At 45.0% G+C, this 26,703-nt stretch overlaps 1 protein-coding gene across 1 annotated transcript in view; it reads right to left on the reverse strand.

Moving 5' to 3' along the window:
• lama1 (laminin, alpha 1) overlaps positions 1–26,703 on the reverse strand; it is a 305,305-nt gene that overhangs the window by 196,991 nt on the left and 81,611 nt on the right. Inside the window, exon 4 of the mRNA XM_087986673.1 lies at positions 3,881–4,123. Coding sequence (XP_087842799.1) covers positions 3,881–4,123 — 243 coding nt within the window. The remainder of the gene's footprint in view (positions 1–3,880; positions 4,124–26,703) is intronic.

Here is a 26,703-nt window from a genome sequence, read left to right on the forward strand (position 1 = left end):
GGGCCAGGGAGAGCGCTTGTGAGATTGCAAGAAATTGTTTATGCAGGAATCATGTTTGATGTCAGATTCAAATATTCTGACATGGAGTAGATTCAGAGAAGGTGCTTCTCCAAGTGGGGAAATCCAGAACAAGGGACAAACAAAACCTCCCAGTTATCCACTTTGGTGGCAAGAACAGGAAGGCAGACTGCTACCTAAATGGAATCAAATTAGGTAAAGGGGAAGTACAATGAGATCTAGGTGTTCTTGTGCATCAGTCAATGAAAGCAAGCATGCAGGTACAGCAGGCAGTGAAGAAAGCTAATGGTATGCTGGCCTTCATAACAAGAGGAATTGAGTATAGGAGCAAATAAGCCCTTCTGCAGCTGTACAGAGCCCTGGTGAGACTGCACCTGGAGTATTGTGTGCAGTTTTGGTTTCCAAATTTGAGGAAAGACATTCTGGCTATTGAGGGAGTGCAGCAAAGGTTCATGAGGTCAATTTCCGGAATGGCGGGACTATCATATGTTGAAAGATTGGAGCGACTGGGCTTGTATACACTTGAGTTTAGAAGGATGAGAGGGGATCTGATTGAGATGTATAAGATTATTAAAGGATTGGATACTCTGGAGGCAGGAAGCATGTTTCTGTTGATGGGTGAGTCCCGAACCAGAGGACACAGTTTAAAAATAAGGGGTTGGCCAATTAGAACAGAGTTGAGGAGAAACTTCCTCACCCAGAGTAGTGATTTATGGAATGCTCTGCCCCAAAAGGCAATGGAGGCCAAGTCTCTGGATACTTTCAAGAAAGAGATGGATAAAGCTCTTCAAGATAGCAGAATCAAGGGTTATGGGGATAAGGCAGGAACAGGATACTGATTGTGGAAGATCAGCCATGATCATAATGAATGGTGGTGCTGGCTTGCAGGGCCAAATGGCCTACTCCTGCACCTATTGTCTACTGAAGCTAGACCAAGGACACGAACAGTGGAAATTTCAAAACATCTCTCCTCTGGCGCTGAGGCACTGGTTTAATTGTATTTTTGTGACAGCTTTAAAGATGTTTTTTGAGGTAGACGTTATGGATTAACAGAAATATATGGAGCAGAAGTAAACAAATAATCAAGCACTGACTGGATGGTCTACTCCTCTTCCTATTTCCTGAATGATAAGGCTTTAGGGTGTCAGGTCCAACTCAAATGAGGGTCCAATACCTGTTCCTGATCGCTGCAACAACTTTACAGAAATGTCATGGAGACAGAAAGTCAGACAGCATAGAAACAGGCTCTTCCGCCCAGTTCATCCATGCCGACCAGTTTCCTCAAACTAGTCTCATTTTCCTGCGTTTGGCCCATATTCCTCTAAATGCTTGAGGAATGCTGTTTCTACACAGTTCCTGTGAAAGTTATGATTGAACGTTGAGGGAATTCCCTTGAAGTTACACTCCAAAGAGTACATTCTCCTCTGATTCCTGAGTTTTGAAGGTATAAGGTAACATTTCACACTTTATAATCAAATTTCCTGTTTTTCAGTGAAATTAGTGAAATGTAGCAAACAAACCTCGAAATCCGCCTTTGTCAATTCTGGAGGGAATGCAAATTATCTCTTTCTTAGCTACTAATTTAGGTGCCGATTTATTCAACTTCAATTTTTACCACGCACAGAAGCAGTTGGAAAACATAGGGTCAATTTACATGGTGGGAATAATCACTTGTATTTATAAAAGACAGGCTGGTATTACATTCAGGCCCATGGTAATTTTAATAAAGCACTGCATTATGCATCTGCCTTTCACAGGCAAGTAAGAAGCAACATGAATAGACTCAGTTAAACAAGGAACAATCAACTGGGAATGCAGGCGATGTATAGTTTAATTACAGATCTGAACTGTAACAATGCCAAAAAAATGATCTCCTCAGAATTCCAGCCGTGAACAGTCCTTTTTGTTAACATTCCTGGCTTTGTGCAGCTGAGTTTGCTGTTTTACATCATGATCGACAGAGAAATGGAAACATGGACATGAGGTTTTAACTCCAAGTTTGTTCTGGGTGAGTGTGCGGTGGTGAGAGTTGAAAACTGAACTTGGGCTGTATTTCACAGGGACGTGGAGATTTCTCACCACCCCCGAGAGGTCATTCGGAAGCCAACTGGCACACGAGAAAAGCCTTCCCTGTAGCGATAACACTTTGTGGTTGGTGCTAATGGGATGTTTGCCCCTCGATGCAGGAGCTCGCAGCCTCAGCAGTGCTCGGAGCTTGGTAGTGGGCATTGCCAGTACTGCAGGTAGGTCAACAAGGAAGGCAGCCATGGATCCAGTGACCAAGTGGATTTGGGGATATTGGCAATGAGAGCTTAGGAGAAAGTGAGGACTGCAGATGCTGGAGATCAGAGCTGAAAATGTGTTGCTGAAAAAGCGCAACAGGTCAGGCAGCATCCAAGGAGTAGGAGAATCGACGTTTCGGGCATGAGCCCGAAGAAGGGCTCATGCCCGAAACGTCAATTCTCCTGCTCCTTGGATGCTGCCTGACCTGCTGCGCTTTTCCAGCAACACATTTTCAGCAATGAGAGCTTATCCAAACTAAGGAAGGGGTAGGCAAGCTGTTGGGATGGTGTGCTTGGATAGGAACTGAGTAGGAAAGGAGGGGATTGGATCTATTCCAGGAAAGGGGTGATGCCAATATGTATCCCATCCAAAGACATTAACCCACTTTCCTTCTGCTATTTCACACTTTATTTAAAAAAAAAGTTCACCCAGTCCTGTTGGGAAGGTATTATGGTGCAGGCAATGACCCCCTTCAGAAAGGGGTGCCATTCTGTTCATTGCAGTACTCAACCAACCTCCATATTAAGGAGAGGAAATGGTGGCTGGGTTAGCTGGTCATGATCTGCACACCCATCCTATTTTATCAACAATCCTCCCACCAAACATATCAGCAATGGGGAGCGGGAGAGGCCTGAGGCATTTTAATCTCTCAACCTTATTGAAATGCTGCCAACTGACTTGCTACTCAGGCAGCCATCTTGACAACAGGCAAGTGCTGGGACTGGGATTACAGACCAAACTGAGAAAGTAGGGGAGAAAGAGCTTTACGATTGGTGGGAGAGCATTCCTCGAAAAGAGCTGCAGAGGAGATTTCTCCTAACACAATAGGAAAAGCCGAAAAATTAAAAAAAACAACTTACCCTGTTTGAATTTCCTCCAGCCTCGTTCCTCTGAGCTGGGAACACAAAATTGATGTTTCCCACTCCGGCTGCCAAGTTAAAACTGCATTTGGATTCCAGCAAAAGCATCAGGAATCAATATGCGGATATTATAGAGTGAGGACCCCTCCTGTTTTCAGTGTGATTTCAAAACCATTTCCAGGTGGCTCCTGGGCAGATAACAACCTCAGCAATTTTCACTGCCCGAGTTTCCACTGGGTAGACTGGGTTAGAGTTTTCCCTTGACTTCTTTTAATGCCGTTATTGTTAACTTGCAGCTAATTTTCACACAGACCAAACAACAGTTCATTTTTTTTCAAAATTGTAAAATCACAGCAACGTAATATCCATTATTGATCAGGTCTGTTTGGTGATAAAATTCAAAGGGGTTCACATAAGTGCCTATCATTTTACTTGCATTTGGAATCAAGTGTGGGGGGAATCCAAAAAGTAGCAGCTGAACCGTGCAAGTAAGAAAATTGCCATTTTAAAAGAGCAAAATGCAGATTTAAATAAAGATTTACATTCTTCAGCACTCATGATATATCCTTGCTAAAAGCAAATTCACAGATCACTGAACTGTGTTATAACACACTCCTACTGAAGCTTGATTTTCTTTCTCATATACACTATTCAAATGCAGTGGAACTGGGATACTTTTTTAATAGAAAATGTCAGACGCTCCTTGAAGATGAATTTACCTCTCCGTGCTCTAGCGGGACGAGTCTGGAATAGTAAGATGTGCAGATCACTTCATCATCCCTCTTGTAGGTTGGTGGTCCGATCCGAGGTGCGATGTTGTAACGGGTCAGGCACTCGGTATCACTTGTGGCGTAGTACTGCCAGGGTGTGAACTCCACACCATCAATGGAGCGTTCCAACACCCAGTTCCCAGGCCGAGGAGAGTTTGCTGCCTTAATGATGACATAGGCTACTTGAAATACCTGAAGAAAACAAGGCGACAGAGCTGGACATTAAACACACCAAGGCTCTCATTTATAAATGCCTGCAAAACACCTGGTTGCCCAGTAATTTTGTTTTAAAAATGCAAAAATATTTGAAAAGTTGCATTATTTGGAAAATGCGCAGCTTTATCATTTGTTGGCCGCATCTGCAATGGCAGAAGTTATTTATCCAACAATTTTAACATTAAAAAGCAGCCACAAAGTGAACATGATGGAATCAAGAAGAGATATCAATCCGTAATTAAGGTAAAGAACGATCAGACAAGGAAACTCATTCCCCCATTTTATAAAACTCTTAAACAGTACGTAAATGATTGACAGTTTAAGGAACTCAAGCTGACAACACAGGATCCTTGGATTTTAATAATAAATGCACAGTGGTGTAGCTTTATTCTAGAAATTAAACAGACCTGCATTTTGCTAATGTTGTGCTCACTTTTATATTGAAATGTTCTGTTTTCTATTCTTTCTTATTTTTATTTCACTGATTGGCTATAACTCGGATATGAATTATAAGACCCTGCTAACAATATCATCATTGACCAGAAACGGAATTGGACTATTAATATATGGATTACAAGAGCAGGTCACAGACTGGTTCGATGTAACAAACAGTAGTAGCCTTTCTCATTAGAGAAAGAGGGAGCTGGTGATGAGTATAACCTGATGACCACCACACCTCACACAAGGTTGAGAAGGTGGGATCTTCATGATAACCTCACTGTTGGCAATGCTTTATTTTCCAAACCAGCCATCCATCCAAACATGTGCAGGTCAGGTGAATTGGCCATGATAAACTGCCCATAGTGTTAGGTGCATTAGTCAGGGGTAAACTTAGGGTAGGGGAATGGGTCTGGGTGGGTTATTCTTTGGAGGTTCGGTGTGGACTTGTTGGCTGAAGGGCCTGTTTTCATAATGTTGGGAATATAAACTAATCTAATCTAATCCAACTGAGATAAGCAACTCTTTAACTCAGCTCCTGACTCCCGCAAAGCCTGCCCACCATCTACAAAGCACAAGTCAGCAGTGTGATGGAATATTCTCAACTTGCTGCGTGAGTGCAGCTCCAATAACACTCAACAAACTCAGCATCATCTAGGATAAAGTAGCCTGCGTGGTTTTTACCACATCTACCACCTTCATTGTTCAATCCCTTCACAAAGAATTCAGGGTGCCATAACACCATCAACAAAACACATTGCGGCAGCTCATGAAGGTTCCTCTGATAGCACTTTTCAAACCCATGACCTGTACCACTAAGAGGAACAGGGGCAGCAGACACATAGGAATACCTGCACCTGCAAGTTCCCCTCCACTCACCACCCTGACTTGAAAACATATCACTGACTCTTCAGTGTTGCTGAGTCAAAATCCCAAAACCCCTTTCGTAACAGCACTGTGGGTGTACCAACAGCACATGGACTGCTGCAGTTCAAGAGGGTGGCTCACCATTACCTTCTCGAGGGCAATTAAAGGTGGTTAACAAATGTTGGCAGAGTCCCTGGTGCCCATATCCCACAGGCAGGAAAAGATTACTTGTTTATTGTTTCGTCATCACAATTTTGTATCTTTCACCCTGGAACTTTTTCAATGAGCTAGGTTTCTACCAATCTAAATGCACATTCACATCATACTGGGCAGTACTGTGAAATAACTATTACACATGAGATGCATATGGCATAGGGTACACTAACGCTGAACTAATGCTTGATTGAAATTAGCTCCTGCCTTTCTGTTAGTGCAGACTGTATACTCATGACTGCGTCGCTAAATACCAGACTAATGCCACTTACAAGTTTGCTGATGACACCACCATAGTCGGTTAAATCTCAGATGGCGACAAAACAGACTACAGACGGGAGGTGGAAGACCTGGAATAATGCTGCACTGAGAACAACCTAGCTCTCAATGCCAGCAAAACCAAGGAACTCATTATTGACTTTTGGTGGGATGTTACTCATGCCCCCCTACACATTAACAGCCCAGAGGTGGAACGAGTGGAGAGTGTCAAGCGCCTGGGAGTGGTCATCAACAATAAGCTTTCTTGGACTCTTCATGTGGATGCACTGGTTTATAAAGGCCCAACAACATCTTTTCTTCTTCAGGGAGCTGAGAAAATTTGGCATGATGGTGAATACCCTTGCCAACTTTTATAGATGCACCATCGAGAGCATTCTGTCGGATGTATCACTACCTGGTATGGTACATTCAAGATCAGAGACGGTTACAGAGAGTGGTGAAATCGGCCCGGACAATCACAAAGGCCAACCTCCCGTCTATAGAATCCATCTACCAGGCCCACTGTCAAGGAAAGGCCGCCAGCATTCTCAAAGATCCATCCCACCCTGGCAATGTTTTTCTACAACCTCTACCATCGGGGAGAAGGTACAGAAGCTTGAACACATGCACCAGTCAGTTTCAAAACAGTTTCCAACCTACTGTTGTTAGAATACTGAATGGACTCACAAACTCTTAACATTCACCTGTACCTGTGTTTTTGTTTTTGCCGCTGTTTACCTATTACTTACTATCTATGCTACTTAACTCTGTGATCTGCCTGTATTGCTCACAAGACAAAGCTTTTCACTGTGTCTCAGTGCACGTTTACAGGAGGGAAATCTCCTGTAAATACAAGAAAAAAATGACAATAGGTGAATACAGTAATGCGACATCTGCAAAATGTGTAATGATGATATTTAATGATTTAATAGTCATGTCAGTGACACATTGATCAGGAAGCTCAACTAGAAACTGACAAAATGCCTGTTTTTACCACACTGTAAACAAAAGAATTTTAATGGAGTTTAGACTCAAGATTGAAACTTTATTGCTGGAACAGCACAGCAGGTCAGGCAGCATCCAGGGAACAGGAGATTCGACGTTTCGGGCACAGGCCCTTCTTCAGGAATGAGCAGAGAGTGTTCAGCAGGAGAAGATAAAAGGTAGGGAGGAGGGACTTGGAGGAGGGGCGTTGGAAATGTGATAGGTGGAAAGAGGGTCAAGGTGAGGGTGATAGGTCGGAGTAGGATGGAGGCGGGGAGGTCAAGAAGAAGACTGCAGGTCAGGAAGGCGGTGCCGGGCTGGAGGGATTCGGCTGAGACAAGGTGGGGGGAGGGGGGATGAAGAAACTGGTGAAGTCCAAGTTCATCCCCTGTGGTTGGAGGGTTCCCAGTCGGAAGATAAGACGCTCCTCCTCCGACCGTCGCGTTGTTGTGGTTTGGCGGTGGATGAGTCCAATGACCTGCATATCCTCGGAGGAGTGGGAGGGGGAGTTGAAATGCTGTGCTACAGGGTGGTTGGGTTGGTTCGTCGGGGTGGCCCAGAGGTGCTCTCTGAATCGCTCCGCAAGTAGGCGGCCTGTCTCCCCAATATAGAGGAGACCACACCGGCTGCAGCGGATGCAGTAGATGATGTGGGTGGAGGTGCAGGTGAATCTGTGGCGGATATGGAAGTTTCCTTTGGGGCCTTGGAGAGAAGTGAGGGGGGAGGTGTGGGCGCAAGTGTTGCACCTCCTGCGGTTGCAAGGGAAGGTGCCGGGAGTGGAGGTTGGGTCGGTGGGGAGTGTGGATCTGACAAGGGAGTCGCGGAGGGAGTGGTCTCTACGGAAAGCTGATAGGGGAGGGGAGGGAAATATATCCTTGGTGCTGGGGTCTGTTTGGAGGTGGCGGAAGTGACGGCGGATGATGCGCTGTACATGGAGATTGGTGGGGTGGTAGGTGAGGACCAGTGGGGTTCTGTCCTGGTGGCGGTTGGAGGGGCGGGGCTCAAGGGCGGAGGAGCGGGAAGTGGAGGAGATGCGGTGGAGGGCACCGTCGACCACGTCGGGGGGGGAAATTGCGGTCCTTGAAGAAGGAGGCCATCTGTGTTGTACGTATTTTGAACTGGTCCTCCTGGGAGCAGATGCGGCGGAGACGAAGGAATTGGGAGAATGGGATGGCGTTTTTACAGGGGGCAGGATGGGAGGAGGTGTAGTCCAGGTAGCTGTGGGAGTCGGTTGGTTTGTAGTAGATGTCCGTGTTGATTCGGTCGCCTGAGATAGAAACAGAAAGGTCTAGGAAGGGGAGGGAGGAGTCCGAGACTGTCCAGGTGAATTTGAGGTCGGGGTGGAAGGTGTTAGTGTAGTGGATGAACTGTTCAACCTCCTCGTGGGAGCACGAGGGAGCGCCGATACAGTCATCAATGTAACGAAGGAAAAGATGGGGGGTGGGGCCAGTGTAGATCCGCAACTACACTGGCCCCACCCCCCATCTTTTCCTTCGCTACATTGATGACTGTATCGGCGCTACCTCGTGCTCCCACGAGGAGGTTGAACAGTTCATCCACTACACTAACACCTTCCACCCCGACCTCAAATTCACCTGGACAGTCTCGGACTCCTCCCTCCCCTTCCTAGACCTTTCTGTTTCTATCTCAGGCGACCGAATCAACACGGACATCTACTACAAACCAACCGACTCCCACAGCTACCTGGACTACACCTCCTCCCATCCTGCCCCCTGTAAAAACGCCATCCCATTCTCCCAATTCCTTCGTCTCCGCCGCATCTGCTCCCAGGAGGACCAGTTCAAAATACGTACAACACAGATGGCCTCCTTCTTCAAGGACCGCAATTTCCCCCCCGACGTGGTCGACGGTGCCCTCCACCGCATCTCCTCCACTTCCCGCTCCTCCGCCCTTGAGCCCCGCCCCTCCAACCACCACCAGGACAGAACCCCACTGGTCCTCACCTACCACCCCACCAATCTCCATGTACAGCGCATCATCCGCCGTCACTTCCGCCACCTCCAAACAGACCCCAGCACCAAGGATATATTTCCCTCCCCTCCCCATCAGCTTTCCGTAGAGACCACTCCCTCCGCGACTCCCTTGTCAGATCCACACCCCCCACCGACCCAACCTCCACTCCCGGCACCTTCCCTTGCAACCGCAGGAGGTGCAACACTTGCGCCCACACCTCCCCCCTCACTTCTCTCCAAGGCCCCAAAGGAAACTTCCATATCTGCCACAGATTCACCTGCACCTCCACCCACATCATCTACTGCATCCGCTGCAGCCGCCTCTATATTGGGGAGACAGGCCGCCTACTTGCGGAGCGATTCAGAGAGCACCTCTGGGCCACCCGGACGAACCAACCCAACCACCCTGTAGCACAGCATTTCAACTCCCCCTCCCACTCCACCGAGGATATGCAGGTCATTGGACTCATCCACCGCCAAACCACAACAACGCGACGGTCGGAGGAGGAGCGTCTTATCTTCCGACTGGGAACCCTCCAACCACAGGGGATGAACTTGGACTTCACCAGTTTCTTCATCCCCCCTCCCCCCACCTTGTCTCAGCCGAATCCCTCCAGCCCGGCACCGCCTTCCTGACCTGCAGTCTTCTTCTTGACCTCTCCGCCTCCATCCTACTCCGACCTATCACCCTCACCTTGACCTCTTTCCACCTATCACATTTCCAACGCCCCTCCTCCAAGTCCCTCCTCCCTACCTTTTATCTTCTCCTGCTGAACACTCTCTGCTCATTCCTGAAGAAGGGCCTGTGCCCGAAACGTCGAATCTCCTGTTCCCTGGATGCTGCCTGACCTGCTGTGCTGTTCCAGCAATAAAGTTTCAACTTTGATCTCCAGCATCTGCAGACCTCACTTTCTCCTTTAGACTCAAGATGCATTTCTGAGGAAATTAAAGTTAATGAGGCCTCCGCACACAATAAAACATGGTGATGGTGGAAAAGACAGCAGGATTCTGATAGAGGTGGAGATGGAAAGTATATGAAGAATGCATCCAGGGAAGGAAATGCTGTTTGAAAGGCTAGCCAAAATAATGGTAGCACTCAGAGTTGTATTGATATCTTACTGTTATCAATGAGTTACCAGTCTTCAAACAGAGATTAGCAACAGTGGGCTCTTACACTTGAAATTCTTCAGACACTTCACCCTAATTATGTTGAGCATTAGCAAGTGTCATGCACAGGCTTGACTGTCAATAATGTGGTCAAGGATCTCAAACTGCATGCAAGAAATGATGGACAATTACATTTATTATCAGATTAATGGCCAAGAGAAGGAAGAGCCACTATTATCATCATTGTTGTGGTTTTGTTCGCCGAGCTGGGAATGTGTGTTGCAGACGTTTCGTCCCCTGTCTAGGTGACATCCTCAGTGCTGGGGAGCCTCCTGTGAAGCGCTTCTGTGATGTTTCCTCTGGCAGGTACAAATCACTATGAAATCCATTATAAAAGGAAACATCACAGAAGCGGCATGGTGGCCCAGTGGTTAGCACTGCTGCCTCACAGCGCCAGAGACCCGGGTTCAATTCCCGCCTCAGGCGACTGACTGTGTGGAGTTTGCACATTCTCCCCGTGTCTGCGTGGGTTTCCTCCGGGTGCTCCGGTTTCCTCCCACAGTCACAAAGATGTGCAGGTCAGGTGAATTGCCCGTAGTGTTAGGTAAGGGGTAAATGTAGGGGTATGGGTCGGTTTCGCTTCGGCGGGTCGGTGTGGACTTGTTGGGCCGAAGGGCCTGTTTCCACACTGTAATGTAATGTAATCTAATCTAAAAAAAAACTCAGAAAAGTCTTCTTATGTGAGCGCATTTCAGATACAGTAGCCTCAGACAATTGGTGCTGGGTCCACTGCTTTTTGTCACTCATGTAAATGATTTGGATGTGAACATAGGAGATATAGTTAGTAAGTTTGCAGATGACACCAAAATTGGAAAGTGAAGAAGGTTACCTCAGAGTACAACGGGATCTTGATCAGGCCGGATCGGGATTGGGCCGAGGAGTGGCAGATGGAATTTAATTTAGACAAATGTGAGGTGTTGCATTTTAGGAAGGCAGCTCAGGACAGGACTTATACACTTAATGGTAAGGTCCTGGGGAATGTTGCTGAACAAAGAGACCTTGGAGCACAGGTTCATATTTCCTTGGAAATGGAGTCGTAGGTAGATAGGATAGTGAAGAAGGCGTTTGGTATGCTTCCCTTTATTGGTTGGTACAGGAATACAGGAGTTGGGAGGACATGTTGCAACTGTACAGGACATTGGTTAGGTCACTTTTGGAATACTGCTACTGCTATAAGAACAACGTTGTGAAACTTGAAATGGTTCAAAAAAGATTCACAAGGATGTTGCCAGGGTTGGAGGATTTGAGCTATAGGGAATGGCTGAATAGACTGGGGTTATTTTCCCTGGAGCGTCAGAGGCTGAGGGGTGACCTCATAGAAGTTTATAAAATCATGAGGAGTATGGATAGGGTAAATGGACAAGGTCTTTTCCCTGGGGTGGGGGTGTCCAAAACTAGAGGGCATACGTTTAAGATGATAGGGGAAAGATTTAAAAAGGACATAAGGGGGAACTTTTTCACGCAAAGGGTGGTGTGCGTATGGAATGAGCTGCCAGAGGAAGTGCTAAAGACTGGCACAATCACAACATTTAAAAGGATAGGAAGGGTTTAAAGGGATATGGGCCAAATGTTGGTACTTGTGAGTGGATTCATTTCGGACATGTGGTCAGCATGGATGAGTTGGACCGAAGGGTCTGTTTCCGTACTGTAAATGCTGGTACAATTGCAACATTTAAGAGGCATTGGGATGGGTATATGAATAGGAAGGGTTTGGAGGGATATGGACCGGGTGCTGGCAGGTGGGACTAGATTGGGTTGGGATATCTGGTCGGCATGGATGGGTTGGACTGAAGGGTTTGTTTCCATGCTGTACATCTCTATGACTATGACTCTGTGACTCTAACGATGTGCAATTTGCTAATGTGCTGGTCAAGAAGTTTGCATGCAAATGTGATTCTGTTCAGGTCACATGTTCACCCTACCACCCTTAAACAAATGGAGAAGCTGAGCACACAGTTTGTACAATCAAGACATTATTGAAAAGGTTCAAAGACTTTGATCTTGCATTATTAAGCTACAGAGTATTGCCATGACAGAACAGATTAGCAGTGGTGCCCAGGATTAAGAACAATTTGCACCTCAGTCTCAGATCCGACACCCAAACATCACTGAGAATGAAAAACAACATGTGTGGGCTTTAGCATCTGAATGTTCCTTTCAATAGATCTGTTGCTTTTTCAAACAAAATAAAACAAACTCTCAGAAGAGGCATGGAATGGATTTTTAAAAAATCTATGACTTGAAAGGTGAAAAACGATTGAATGCAATAAAAGGATTACAAATCCTTCCTGACTGAAGTTTGTTGAAAGAATGATACTCGGGACCCCTCCACGCAGACAGTGGGAGAGCACTGGGACGGTGGGGTGAGGGGTTGGGCTCCCATGTTTATCCTGGCCCAGGAGCATTGGCATTTCCTGTCGCTGGGTCGTGTTCCGAGAGGCAGGTTGGGGAACAGGAGCCACTGACAATGGGAACTATTGAGTGCTGCAGCTGAGGCCATGACCTCTGAACATTATCCTGGGGAAGGGGAAACACAAGAATGTTTTAACTTGCAGCGCACCTCTATCTGAACAGTACCAAACTGTCTGGTTGGCAATGAGCCTAAAACTAGCAACTCGTTTCTTCATGCTCCTCAACTGATCATTTCAGTTCGCAACTAGATTTCTCCACTGTCTTGCTGTCAATAGGCAAATCGAGACTCACACTTTAAGTTTAAAACCTTACCTAACAAGAGCTAAACAGGTAAATTACCACAGGAAATGTACTTATGTATTGACAAAAGTAGAAATTTTTTGTCTTAACTTCTTCAAAAGAGAACGATGAAAGCACCACAAACTCAATACTAAACTAATTGTGTGCATATACTCATTGATGTTACGTAGAAGTTTTTCCAGCAGCACATTAATTTGAATTGTCTCGTACTGGTTTTAAAGAAACTAATTCCATTTCAAAGACATATTTTAAATTGCCCGCTTCCTACCCTCTAACATCTAACCACAATGAGTTTTTTGCCATATTCCAGAAAATTGGAATTTCCCTGGTCAGCTGTTCAGAATCCAGGAATGCATTATGAGGAATTGATGATTATGGAGGTGCCAGTGTTGGACTGGGGTGGAGAAAGTTAAAAATCACACGACACCAGGTTATAGTCCAACAGGTTTATTTGGAAGCACTAGCTTTTAGTTAACTGAAAGGAGCAGTGCTCCGAAAGCTAGTGCTTCCAAATAAACCTGTTGGACTGTAACCTGGTGTTGCGTGATTTTTAACTTTGTAAGGAATTGCTAGTTATATACAAAGTTAATCAACTGCACATCTTTCTTTACCTCAAACAGATGCTTAACCAAGGTAAAAATGTTACTTCTTATGGAAGTGGTATAAATGCACTCGATCGAAAACTGACTCAGACTCTCTTTTTCTCTCAGGTCACCAACGCATTTACGGAAAACAACTAACTTCATCGTATGGGCTGCCTCTGAAGGCTGCAATGTCATTCGAAATTCGATCCATTTCTGATTGAACGTGTTTGATGGATAAGCTGAAATCCTGAAACGGGAGCTTTGTTTACAAATGCCAATGACCTCTGACCTGCAGCACCATTTGCCAGCAAAAGCCAAGAAAAACCAGCAGCGAAGAGCAGCAGTCAGTATTGCTTTATAAACAGAAAACTGAGCATCCAGGAAATCTACATGCCTGGTATTCTCCCCTCCCTCCTTTAATTATTCATAAAGTGCACGAGCTGTACAGAGTGTAGTTTGATATATTGGATTCATCTGTGAATACTGCAATAGAACTGACTATTAATATGTGAGCTCAACTTGAGACTGATGCTCCATTGCATGGGACATCAAATCTCTGTTCGCTCCAAAAGCTAGTGCTTCCAAATAATCCTGTCCGACTATAACCCAGTGTTGTGTGATTCCACCCCCGTCCAACACCGCTCCTCCACATCATTATCCCCCAGTGCCACACCAGAAACCGGGCACACAGCATGCACAGGGTACTGGCTTAAACCCTGTACCTCACCAATCCAATGCACACAATGCTCCCCGCCTCCAATAGGGTCATCAATCTGCTGCAAAACGCCATTTGAAAATCTATTTAAAACGTAATTGTGCAGAGCACTCCGAAGTCAAATCTGATCAAATAAGAGGCTTTCTGAATGATTGACATTGAATGAACATGGCCCAGTCATCACGGTTTATTGTTAACAAACGCTGAGGGAAGTGCAAATCTCAGCTGCCCATGTTTTAGTTACAGCAAGTCCAGTTCACCTATCTCCCCTGCACTTGCTGATCTACACTGGCTCCTGGTTAAGTTACATTTAGATTTTTTTAAAAACTCTCATCCATGTTTTCAAACCCCTACAATGCATCATCTCTCCCCATTCCTGTAATCTCCTTCAGCATCATAACCTTCCAGGACACATGCACTGCTCTTGTGCATCCCTGTCATACTGTCCCACAACTGGTTAGAATGTCTTCAGATACCTCAGCCCCAAACCCTGAAAGCCCCTCTCTTTGGGTCTCTGTCCTTCTTTACAATGCGTCTTAAAACCTAACTCGTTGAACGAGCGTTTGGTCATCTGACCTAATATCTCCTCATGCAGCTTAATGTCAAACTTTGTTTTCAAATATGTTGAATTGAATTTATTGTCACGTGTACCGGGCACAGTGAAAAGCTTTTGCCTTGCGAGCAATACATGTTTAAGTCGCATAGATAAGTAAATAATAGGTAAACAGCGGCAAAAACAAAAACACAAGTACAGGCAAATGTTAAAGAGTTTGTCAGTCTATTCAGTATTCTAACAGGGAAGGTCTTGGGTTGATTCATTGTGTTAAAGGTGCCAAATAAATGTAGGTTGTCAGTACTGTTGTCATAATCAGTAGGACCGTTGTAAATCTGAGGACCTTTTAATACATGAAACACTGAGTTGTGTGTCCAACCAGAGACCCAGCCCAGCCCAAGTGTGAAAAGATGATGGTAGCTGACGATAGACTATTCTCCTGTTAGTAAGTCCCCCTGTGCATTATCTACTGCCTGGCAATGTGGAAACATCGATAAACCCCCATTCCTTCAGAGTCCTCCATCACCCTGCTGCCAACGAGGAAACTATCGTCATTGGCTTACCGCCTCTTGACGAGTGAGGTGGGGTAAATGTTAGACAGCATATAACATACGAAGTGGAATAAAAGAAGTTAATCTTAAACACTATTTCATGATTGGAAGCTGAAAGATAGTAACCGAGAGTTACACAGCGACTATCGTGTTTTAACTCTACCTCTGCCCTTCATAACATGAGTGAAACTTTCTCATTGCCAGGAGAAGACCATTGAATTACCCTGCAAGGTCAGCCTAGGCAGCACCAACACTGGCATCCATAAGCACTTCTTCCCATAACTAATGGAAGCAAATTCACTCATGATACAGTGAGATACTGAGATAGGGTTCTTTGGCTCAAATCAAATCTGCAGCATTCACTCCTCGAGTTGGAGTCAGAAGATAGTCTCAATCTGCCAACATCCCAAAAGAGAAGCCCCCAAGGTTATCAGTACAGCCATGACATACAGGTCAAACATGACCTGTCCTCAGTTGCCATCTATAACATCACAGCAACACATTGTGTCACGCCCTCGGGAAAGGTGTTCCCCATCAGATTTCTGTCTCAGTAGTGAATGGTGGGCCTTTTTGGTGATTTACAGAAGCTGTAAAGACTGGGCTGGCCAGCAGGTTCCTCCTAGCTGATGGTCCTGTTAACTGGGGGAGCAGTCAGGAGACCTATCCACATCACCAGATTGCAACCTGAAAGGACCTGTGTCAATGGGTTGCAACGGTGGTGTAACCCGATCCCACTACCCCCACCACACAGTACCTGGACCCTCTTCCCTCTCCAGAAAGCCTGAGGCCTAGATTTCTAAAATAGGTTGATGGAGAGGAGAAGATGTGGATGTCAAGTTTCAAAATGGCAGTGTCTGGAGTTGAAAACATTGCCTATGATCACCGTCATAGAGTCATAGGGATGTACAGCATGGAAACAGACCCTTCACTCCAACTTGTCCATGCCGACCAGATATCCTAAATTAGCATAATTCCATTGCCAGCATTAGGCCAATATCCTTCTAAAACCTTCCTATTCATATACATATCCACATGCCTTTTAAAGGTTGTAATTGTACCAGCCTCCACCACCTCCTCTAGCAGCTCATTCCACACATGCACCATCCTCTGCATGAAGTAATTGCTCCTTAGGTCCCTTTTAAATCTTTTCCCTCTCACCTTAAACTTATGCCCTCTAGTGTTGGACTCCCTACCCTTGGGAAAAAATCTTGACTATTTACCCTATCTATGCCCCTCATTATAGAGGGTTGGGGAATGGATATGGGTGGGTTACTTTTCGGTGAGTTGGTGTGGACTTGTTAGGCCAAAGGGCCTGTTTCCACAGTGTATGGATTCTAATTCTGTCGGGATTCTAATTATAAACCTATATAAGGTCACCCCTCAGCCTCTGATGCTTCAGGGGAAACAGCCACAGTTTATTAAGCCTGTAGCTCAAACCTTTCAACCTTAGCAATATTCTTGTAAGTCTTTTCTGGACCCTTTCAAGTTTCATTACATCCTTCCTAAAGCAGAATTGTCCTGGTAAAGTTACGAAAGATCAGACCAGATGCTGGGCTCATTCAAGACCTTGACTGATGGAAGTTGCTTTCCACTGGGGACAGGGTGGGGAGAAACTCATCGAAGAACTGCACTGTAAGAAAATGGCTGCTGATTACGCCCCTCTCGTGAGATGGGGCTGGTGTCAGAGAGCTGCTGTGACTTACAAGACTGCACAAGTCAGCACCTTCAACAGAGGAGAGACTGAGGAGAAACACATTTTGATGACGAGGACTGTTTTCACAGACATTGTTTCACTCGTGGGATGGAACAACTTCCACACGAGTCTGGTGTAAACAGAAAGCAGCTGTCTTGAGTTAGTGGTATCACTGCTGAAAGCCAGCAGACAAAGAGTAGATTTCAAGAACAACAGCACTAGCTTATACCATAGGCATTCTGTAGGCAAAAGTAAACTTCAGCCGGCTACTTAACAAATGTAAATGCAAATACGTTCAGGCCGAGATAAGCCTTCACTCAAGGACACGAGATCCATTCATACAGCAATCAGCTACTGGAACACAGTAGAAACTGGAACACACTGTACGTTCCTGTCAGCATGCTGTCAGTCAATAGAATCATGTCTGATCTACTGGCTTTAACACTGTTTGCCTGGAATAGCTCGATCCCAATACCCTTGATCTAATAAGTCGTTATCCAAGGACACAGTCTCCACAACCTGAGGTAAGAAATTCCAGAATGAAGAGTTTTTTTCCTCATCTCCTTTCAAGGGTATTTTGGGATGGGCAATGAAACAGTCAGTGATAGACCACAAGCTGAGTTTTTAAAAATCCTAAATGATTTCCCCCTTATCTTAGAATCAGAGTTCCTATGACGTGGAAGGAGGCCATTCAGCCCATTGAGTTTCCAAAGAGCATTCCACCCAGGCCCACTTCCCTACCCGATCCCTGTCACCCTGCATTTCTTACAGCTAACACACCTAGCCTGCACATCCCTGGACACTATGGGAAATTTAACATGGCGAATCCACCTAACCTGCGCATCTTTGGACTGTAGGAGGAAACTGGAGCACCCAGAGGAAACCCATGCAGACAATATGCAAACACCAGACAGATAGTTCCCAATGCTGGAATTGAACCCAGGCCCCTGGCGTGCTGAGAGAGCAGTGCTGACCACTGAGCCACTGTGTCACCTTAATCTTGTGCCCCCATATTCTAGATTCTCCAAACCCCTTCAGGATCTTACTGATTTCAAACTCTACAGAAAACAGGCCCAATGTGATTAGCCGCTCATCAAAGTACAATCCTATGAGTTGCGTTATGTGTCCTGATTGTCAGACCTTGCACTTTAGGCCCAGGGCACTCTTTTGAACACTTGGTTTTCAGGGAACTGTTAATGAATGGTTCCATTCAAACAAATATTTGCACGTGATTTCTCTGCTGTCACGGTGGGGCAGAATCGTGATTTGGCCACAGGTTGCTTTAGTGCTGCCTCAGTCACCCTTTCTCCCTCTGTTCTCCTTTTCCTCCTTCCCCTTCTCTGGAATAACAGATGCCGGGAAAACTACTCATGTTTCCCAGTGCAGATCAAAGACACCCCTCACTCAAATTAGGACCCAGTTAATCATGCAAATGCAAAAGGCAGAAACGTTTCCAGTGTTGTAAATACTTTGAAAGGATTCACTCACACCAGCGGTTGCAAAGTTTGTACAGCAATTCCTGAACTAGCTCTGGGTGAAAATGATGTGTGATAGGGTTGTATGTTGTACGCAGGCTGAAGGCGCGGGCAACGAAGGGACCAGAATGAGAGAGATGGTAAAGTGGAGACGGGAAATGGTGGAGGAGTAGTGCTGCTCAGATTGGAAGCTTTGCACAGTCACAATTTAGGCAGAAAACTGGACGTCAACATTTACAAGCTTCCAAGTTGTGCCTCACTGACAATGCACTCTAACCTTTCCACTGTTGATGTGGATTATAGGGCCCCCGTTAGTTGTACGTGCAAGACTTGGTGAAAAGATTTTCTCTTAATGAAACCAGTTGCGAGAATATCAATTTCAAAAGAGAACAACTTGCGCTGAACAAGAAACGGTCTGAAAACCGTAAGAACTGTGGATGCTGTAAACCAGAAACAAAAGCAGAAAAGCCCAGTGGATCTGGCAGCATCTGTGGAGAGAAATCAGAGTTCACGTTTCGGGTCTGGAGACCCTCAGAACTCTGGCAAAGAAAAGGGTATTGCTCAGTTGGTCAGTCAACTCTCATTGGTCAAGGCATTGCCATGGACAAGGCTGTGGGGGAGCCATTGTTATTTAAAAGCTGCAATGCCTGGACATGTCCTTCTAGCTTGCAGAGGGCAGGACACTGTGTATGACTACATTCAAGGATGCTTCATTTTCAACCCAGACTTTGGTTCTTTGTTCAAAATGTCAAGGAAGGAAAGAAATAAAAGATCTCAAATCAACAAAAATAAAAACCTGCGTTTATATAGTGCCTTCAATAGTGAAACCTGACAAGGCTCTACATAAGGGTACTATCAAAATCTTTTGACATTGAGCTACATAAGGAGATATTAGAACTGGCGAGCAAAATCTTGTTCACAAAGCGAGGGTTTAGGAAGCATTTTGAAGAAGTAAGAGAGGTAGAGAAATGGGGAAGCAGTGAAGGGAACACCTGAGTTGCGAGTCAAGGTGCGGTTGCCAATAGTAGTGATAAAAGTTGTGGATCTTCAAGGGGAACGCAGAATTTGGCAGAGTTGGGTTTGAAGGGATTACAGAAAATAGGAAAAAGCTACGGAAGGGTGTGAAAACAAGGATGAAGATGTGATACCAGAGGAGGAACCATGGCAAGTCAGCAGACACACGAGTGTTGTATAAACAAGTCTTGGCATGAATTGGGAAACAGTCAGTAAAGATTGGATAAGATAAAGTTTATGAAGTGCAGAAAGGGAGTTGGTCAGGAGAACTATTGAGCCTATCCCCACATGTATCTCTGGAATGATCTGTCCACATCAGTAATCCTGGTGAAAATATTTAGAGTGAGCATAAAGCAGAAAAGCACATTGCACACTTCAATGTTTTCAATAATTGTATAAAAGGACCCACCTCAGGCTTTTTGCGAAATTCTAGATATAATTTCTTTCATGAAAACATACATTTTTCAAAAAATGAGTTTTCAAAGCATCTCAAGAGCAGAATTTTCATGGACCAGGGAACAGACCAATCTCACAGTTGTTGAAGTGATTCATGGAAAATGAAACACAGATGTACTGCGTCATGGAGTTAGAGTGAAGCAGCAAGTCAGAAATGCTCACACACTGTGGAAAATAAGCTAAACCCTTCAATAGTGAAATACTCTGCAATGGTAAATATGCAGGTAGGATAGGGCAAAGCTCAGAAGTCTCTCCTCCCTACAGACCGCCCACCGAACTCTAGGCATGGCTGCTAAACATCCAAATAGAAATGGCGTGTGTTATGAACCTTCCATTCACTATGCATGAAGAAATTCCTCATGAAATTTTGAACAGAAACAGCCGTGACTGATGTCCTCGACACAATACAGTGGTAAGAATCTTTGTGTACCATCTGGTTAGAGGATTAGATCCCCCAGCTTCTGAATGTGATAATAAACCAAGCTCCTATCTCTCCATTTCATTCACTGATCCATTCAAGTTGTCCTTAAAAAAGGTCATGCACCATTAGTGAAGGAGCAGGGAGTTCTCTTGTTATTCTGACCAACATTGCTCACTTTAGCAGTGTCATCAGTTAAGCAGATCAATTTGTCTCACTATTGTTTGGGGGGTCATAGTTGCTGAGCCACCTCCATTTTGTGTATGCAGCAATTACTTGGGGCAGAATATTCTCTTACCTGAGGGTGTCCTGAAGGGGAAAGAGTTGGACGAGTTGGTACTATCAAAACACAGTCCCCTTCTCCCCAGTTGTTAATTAAGTTTTGGAAGAAACGGTCCATTGGGTACAATCTCAACTTGCCACTAGAATCACAGAGATCTACAGCATGCAAACAGACCCTTCGGTTCAACTCGTATATGCTGACCAGATATCCTAAAATAAATCTAGTCCCATTTTCCAGCATTTGGCCAATATTTCTCTAAACCCTTCCTAATCATGTACCCATCCGGATGCCTTTTAAATGTTGTAATTGTACCAGTCTACACCACTTCCTCCGGCAGTTCATTCCATATCCATACCACCCTCTGTGTGAATAGGTTGCCCCTTAAATCCTTTTTATATCTTTCCCCTCTCACCTTAAAACTATGCCCTCTAGTTTTGGACTCCCCTACCCTGGGGAAAAGACCTTGACCATTCACCCTATCTATGTCCCTCATAATTTTATAAACCTCTATAAGGTCACCCCTCAGCCTCCGGTGCTCCATGGAAAACAGCCCCAGTCTATTCAGTCTCTCCCTATAGCTTCAAAGTCTCTAATCCTGGCAGCATCCTTGTGTAGCTTTTCTGAACCTTTTAAAGTTTCACAACATCCTTCCTATAGCAGGGAGACCAGACTTGAAAGCAGTATTCCAAAAGTGCTCTAACCAATGTCCTATACAGCCGCAATGTGACCTCTCAACTCTTATACTCAATGCACTGGCCAATGAAGGCAAAGATACCAAACACTTTCTTCACTATCCTATCTACCTGCGACTCCACTTTCAAGTAATAATGAACCTGCACTCCAAGGTCCCTCTGTTTAGCATCACTCCTCAGGACCTTACCATTAAGTGTATAAGTCCTGCCCTGATTTGCCTTTCCAAAATATAGAACCTCACATTTTGCTAAATAATTAAGGCCTTCAGGTGGTCAGCTAATGAGCACTTAAGGACCTCAATTTACAACCTAAAATCAAAAGAACTGCAGATGCTGGAAATCAGAAGCAAAAATAAAAATAGAAATTGCAGGAAAAAAATATCTTAGCAAGTCTGACAGCATTTGTGGAGAGAAAGTACAGTTAACATTTCGGGTCATTTCTGAAGAAGGGTCACTGGACCCGAAACGTTAACTCTGATTTCTCTCCATAGATGCTGCCAGACCTGCTGAGTTTTTTTCCAGAAATTCCTGTTTTTGTTTTGGGTTTCAACTCACTACCTCCCTGGTTATCCAACTCCCTGAAAGGTGGCTAGCGTCCTGAATGGGAAACCAAGGCAACACGCCAGCCCAGTTGTGGGAGGTCCTCCAATTATCCGAATCTGAGGGCAATCAGGTACATGATTAGGAAAAGAAGTCCGCCTCTGGGAAACCACCTGAGTCCTTTCCTTCAACCCCTTTGCCCCAGACCATGTCCACTCTCTTCCTGGTCAAGAAGTCAAAAAGATCTACCTTCTAGAGTTGTGTACAAATGGTGGTCTTTAGGACCCAGGAGCTTCTGATTGGCAGCTTGTGGTGACCCAGTCTTACAGCCTGTGATTCGCCAAGAAACTGACCTATGTGCTGCCTTGATGTGTTCATTGGCACATGATAGGACAATTGATCTCAGCAGTGAGGGGTGGCATGTTAGTCACCATCTAATACCCTTGCTTCCACAATTCTGTGGAAATAGTTAGGAATGAAAGGCATGATTTTTCCAATGTTGTTTTGAAACCCTTTTGAAATGCAAAGTATGCACAATTCATCAACAAGTGCTTGATTTAACATTTCCTTAGAAACCCCGGGGTTTATGTTATGTTGAAAGACCATTCGCTCCATCAAGTATGTGCCAGCTCATTCTAAGAGCTATCCACAAATAATCGCACTGCCCATGCTTTAAAAAGTATATTCATCTTCCTCTGCTTCAAACAACTATCCAATTTTCTCTTAATAATTACAGTGGTCTTTGCATCAAACACTTCTGCAGGAAAACTGCTTGCGTTTAAATTATCCCCTGCACAAACAAATTTCTCCTAAATCTCTCTCCTCACTTTTGTGAGAATTTCAAATAGGTGAACCCTTCACAGCAATTCACCAAAAAAAAAGTCCTTTCTTGTCAATTAAACAAAATAACACAAATGTTAACACCTTATGAATTCCTGGCTTTGCCGAACAGCAGAGATTCTTCCACTTTTACACATTGTCCCTTACAAATAACATTACCCTCCCCCACACCATCTCCACTGCATAGTCTTTTATGACTATAATAACCTTTCTCTAATTGAGCACCAAAGCATTCCAAAGGGTGCTCTGTGTATGGAAGCACTTCTTAACATCTCTCCCGAACAATTTTAGCCCTGATATTTAGACTAATCCCCTTAGTTGTAGAATCCCCAACCAGTGGAAATAGGTTGACTTCATCTATCCAGTCTTGTCCTGTTAATATCTTGAAGATTTTAATCCAGATCTCAATGTGGGTCAGTGAGCCCAGGGATGAGGAGTAAGAGGTCTGGGCCTGGATTTGTACACCTAGATCAGAAACGCAGAGACAGCTCTGCAAATCCCAGCTGGGGAGAACTGGGAGGGTCTGGATTTTGTTCAGGGTGGTCAAATACTCTGGGCAAAGGCTGGGTGAGGGTGGAGGGGCTAGGTAAGGAGGCAAGGTGTGTGAAGGTGTGTTCCAGCACACTGCCAAAGTTTAAAATATAAACAGTAAAACATAAAACATCCCTCAAGCGCCATCTCCCACTCCCACACACTTTCCATTTGTCAATGTACGCTACTCATCCTGTGCAGGACAAACGTGGTGACAAGATTCCATGCAGGGACTGCATAAAACACTATATAGGACAAACAGGCAGACAACTAGCGATCCACATTCATCAACACCAACTAGCCACTAAACCCCACGACTAGCTGTCCCTAGTAGCTATACACACAGATGACAAGGACCACAAATTCGACTGGGACAACACAACAATAATAGGACAAGCCAAACAGAGGACGGCCATAGAATTCTTAGAAGCATGGCACTCATCCATACGTTCCATCAATAAATATATTGACCTCGATCAAATATACCGACCACTGCAATGAACATCTGGAACCGGCAACCAGAAGCAGTGGGAATGAAACCAAATAAATTCTAACCGACACAGTACAGCAACACTTCACAGGAGGCCCCACACAGCACTGACGATGTCATCAAGAAAGGGGACAAAACATCCGCATACCCACGTCCCAGCTCGGCAAACATACCCACAACAACTGCAGTGTATGCTCTTAGCTAACCCATGCCCACTTCCAATTCTTTCACCCACTTCCCATTCGCTTTGTGCTAAGATATGGCCTCCAAATAGCCCCAATGGGTTCTTATATAACAAATGCCAAACTATATCCAGCCCCCTGACCGTCAAACAACAACATGGTGCTTCACTAAGACCACAGATTTCTACCCTGGTAAAAAAAAATCACTTATGTTTATAACCATCTTTTTCAGACCTCCACATCTCTGGAGCAGGTGGGACTTGAACTCAGGCCTTTTGGTCTAGGGGTACAGGCACCTCGGTAATCATTGCACAATTGTGCCCTGCGTCAGCTCTTCCGAACCAGACTGACTCCTGGATGGCGAGGCTGCTGTATGGAGACAGGCTGGAACAGTTAGGCCAATATTCACTAGAACTTAGAACAATGAAGAGACCGAGAAAATAATCTAACAGGATTGCACAAGGTTGATCCAGGAAGAAAGTTCTTGACAGCAGAGGTCTCAGTTGTAATATACAGGATAGGCCTTTTAGGACTGAGACGAGGAGAAATGTCTCCACCAGAGAGTGAGAAGTGTGTGGAATTCTCTGCCACAGGAAGTGGCTGATCCCAAAATATCAAAGGTTTTCAAGAAGGAGATAGATATACTTATTGGGGCTAAAGGAATCAAAAGATGTGAGAAGAAAGTGGGAACAGGGGACAAGTTTGATAATCAGCCATGACCATATTGAATGATGGAGCATGAAGGCTCGAAGGGTCAATTGGCCTACTCCTACTCTTATATTCTATGTTTCTTTGAAAGATTTATGTTCCTTCACTGTCGCTGGGTTAAAATTTTGGGAACTCCCTGCCCAATAACATTGGAAGTGTCACTTTCTTTTTCTTATATCCATTCATAGCATGTAGCTAGACCAGAATTTATTGCCCATTCATAATGACCCTGGAAGAAGGCGATGGTGAGCTCCTAAAGCCCTTGGGTGTGGGAAGCTTGCTGTTGGTGGTCTTCCATTTCTCTTGCTGCCCTTGTACTTCTAAATGTTGGAAGCCATGGGTTTGGAGGGTGCTGTTGAAGAAACCTTTGTGAGTTGATGCTGTGCCCATTTCAGATGGCCCACACTACTGCACGTGTGTTGGTGGTCAAGTGAGTGGAGCGTATCAGTGGACAGTCACTGGGAAGGCAGGAGGTGAATTACTTACTGCAGGAGTCCACGCCTCTGCCTGCATTTGTAGCCAATTTATATAGCGAGTTCAGTTCAGTTTCTGATCAATGGTAACCCCAGTATGATAATCGTTGGAAATTTAGCAATGGTAACACCATTGAATGCCAAAGAGAGATGATTAGCTTTTCTTTTGATTGAGATGAACACTGACCTGGCACTTGTGAGACACGAATGTTACTTCGCAATTATCAGCCCTCACCTAAATGTAATCTGCTTTTATATGGGTCTTAAAGGATTAATAGTGCGTACCACCAACTGTGGTGATGTCACATGGACTTTTAAGTAGAACAGAGCTTGGGATCTTGAAAGAGTGAGATCTAACATCTGGGTTCTCCTCAAACTCTCTGTAATGCATCAGTCACATCAATGCAACCTGTAACTAGCTGCTAACACATTATCACCATGTCCTTGTTAACTGCAAGAGACTCTTCTAGTTTGACCAGGAAGTGGCTCTCCTATACCAGACGAGAGCACACAGGGACTGCAGGTTCCTACACTTTCAAAAAAAAAAGGATGATGGCAGTAGCCCTGATCTTTGAGCAGAAACACATACAGTGTTTCCACCCCCACACGCCAATGTTCAGGTCTTGCTGTATGTGGGCACTAACTGCTTCAGTATCAACCCAAGGTGAAGTGCCAAAGACCAAGAGAGAAACTCACCACCTTTTCAAAGGGAATTAGGGATGAGCAGCTAATTCCAGCCTTCCTGACAGTGCATACATTGCCTGAAGAGATTCAAAAATCTAGCCTATCCTATAGGTTGTGAACAAATTGTTCAGGGACAATTCATCTAAAGCTTACACAGTGGAGTGCAGTAGAAAGTCTGATAGGAAATCTAGTGTTTTCTGGCTACAAAACCTGTTGTTGCATCAGCCGACAGTGAGGGAGGGAGAATGGTGGCACCATTTACCCTTTGTTGGCCATGGCATGTTAAACTGCCTTTGTGCTCATTACACAGTTGACCGCGTTGGGGATGAAACATTTCTGACTGCGCTGACATGGTTTTTTTTTTGTTCATTCCTTCTCCCTGTTACTACAGCTGTACGATCACAGCATGGAGACTGCAGCTGACGCAGCTCATTTTAAATCCTACTTCAGCAATCAGTCAAAGCAAATGATTCTTTTAAGCGTCTACTCACTTCAATCAGTACAATGCAGTGAAGAGACCTCAAGCTTGGCTCCTCAGTAATTTGAAGTTATCCCCGGTATGCAACACTGCACACCCAGCTCGCTATTCAACCAGCTATCAGTGGGCTGTTTCTTCCCCACGTCAAAGGCAAGTTATTTGCTTCCTTCCTGATTTTCTCTGTTTCATGAACCGATTACTTCCCCATTTTACCCTTTCCAATATGTGACGGGGTAGCAGCAAAGTGTGGGGTGGTACTGTGGCCACCTTTACAGGCCCTCCTCCTCCCCCTAAATCAATAATAATGCAAGTTAACATCCATATGACATTGCTGACCTGTCATATCCCCGACAGAAACTGGGGCTCATTGAAAGCACAGTTGCCCACATCTGAAATCTTGCCAAGACCCACTCACCCGTCACACGACACTGTCTCCTGCTGCGTAACATTGCAATTCTCAAATTCCCTCTTTCAAGTCTCTCCCTGGCCTCATCCCTCCCCATCTTTGCATTTGCCTTCAGCCCCCCAATTCTCCAAATTATCTTCACTCCTCTAACTATGCTGGCCTCAGGGTTATCCCTGAA

The sequence above is a fragment of the Chiloscyllium plagiosum genome, unplaced genomic scaffold (genome assembly GCF_037043375.1).
Source record: "Chiloscyllium plagiosum isolate Xiang-an unplaced genomic scaffold, Cpla_swu_hap1 HiC_scaffold_4, whole genome shotgun sequence".
Classification (NCBI taxonomy): Eukaryota; Metazoa; Chordata; class Chondrichthyes; order Orectolobiformes; family Hemiscylliidae; genus Chiloscyllium; species Chiloscyllium plagiosum.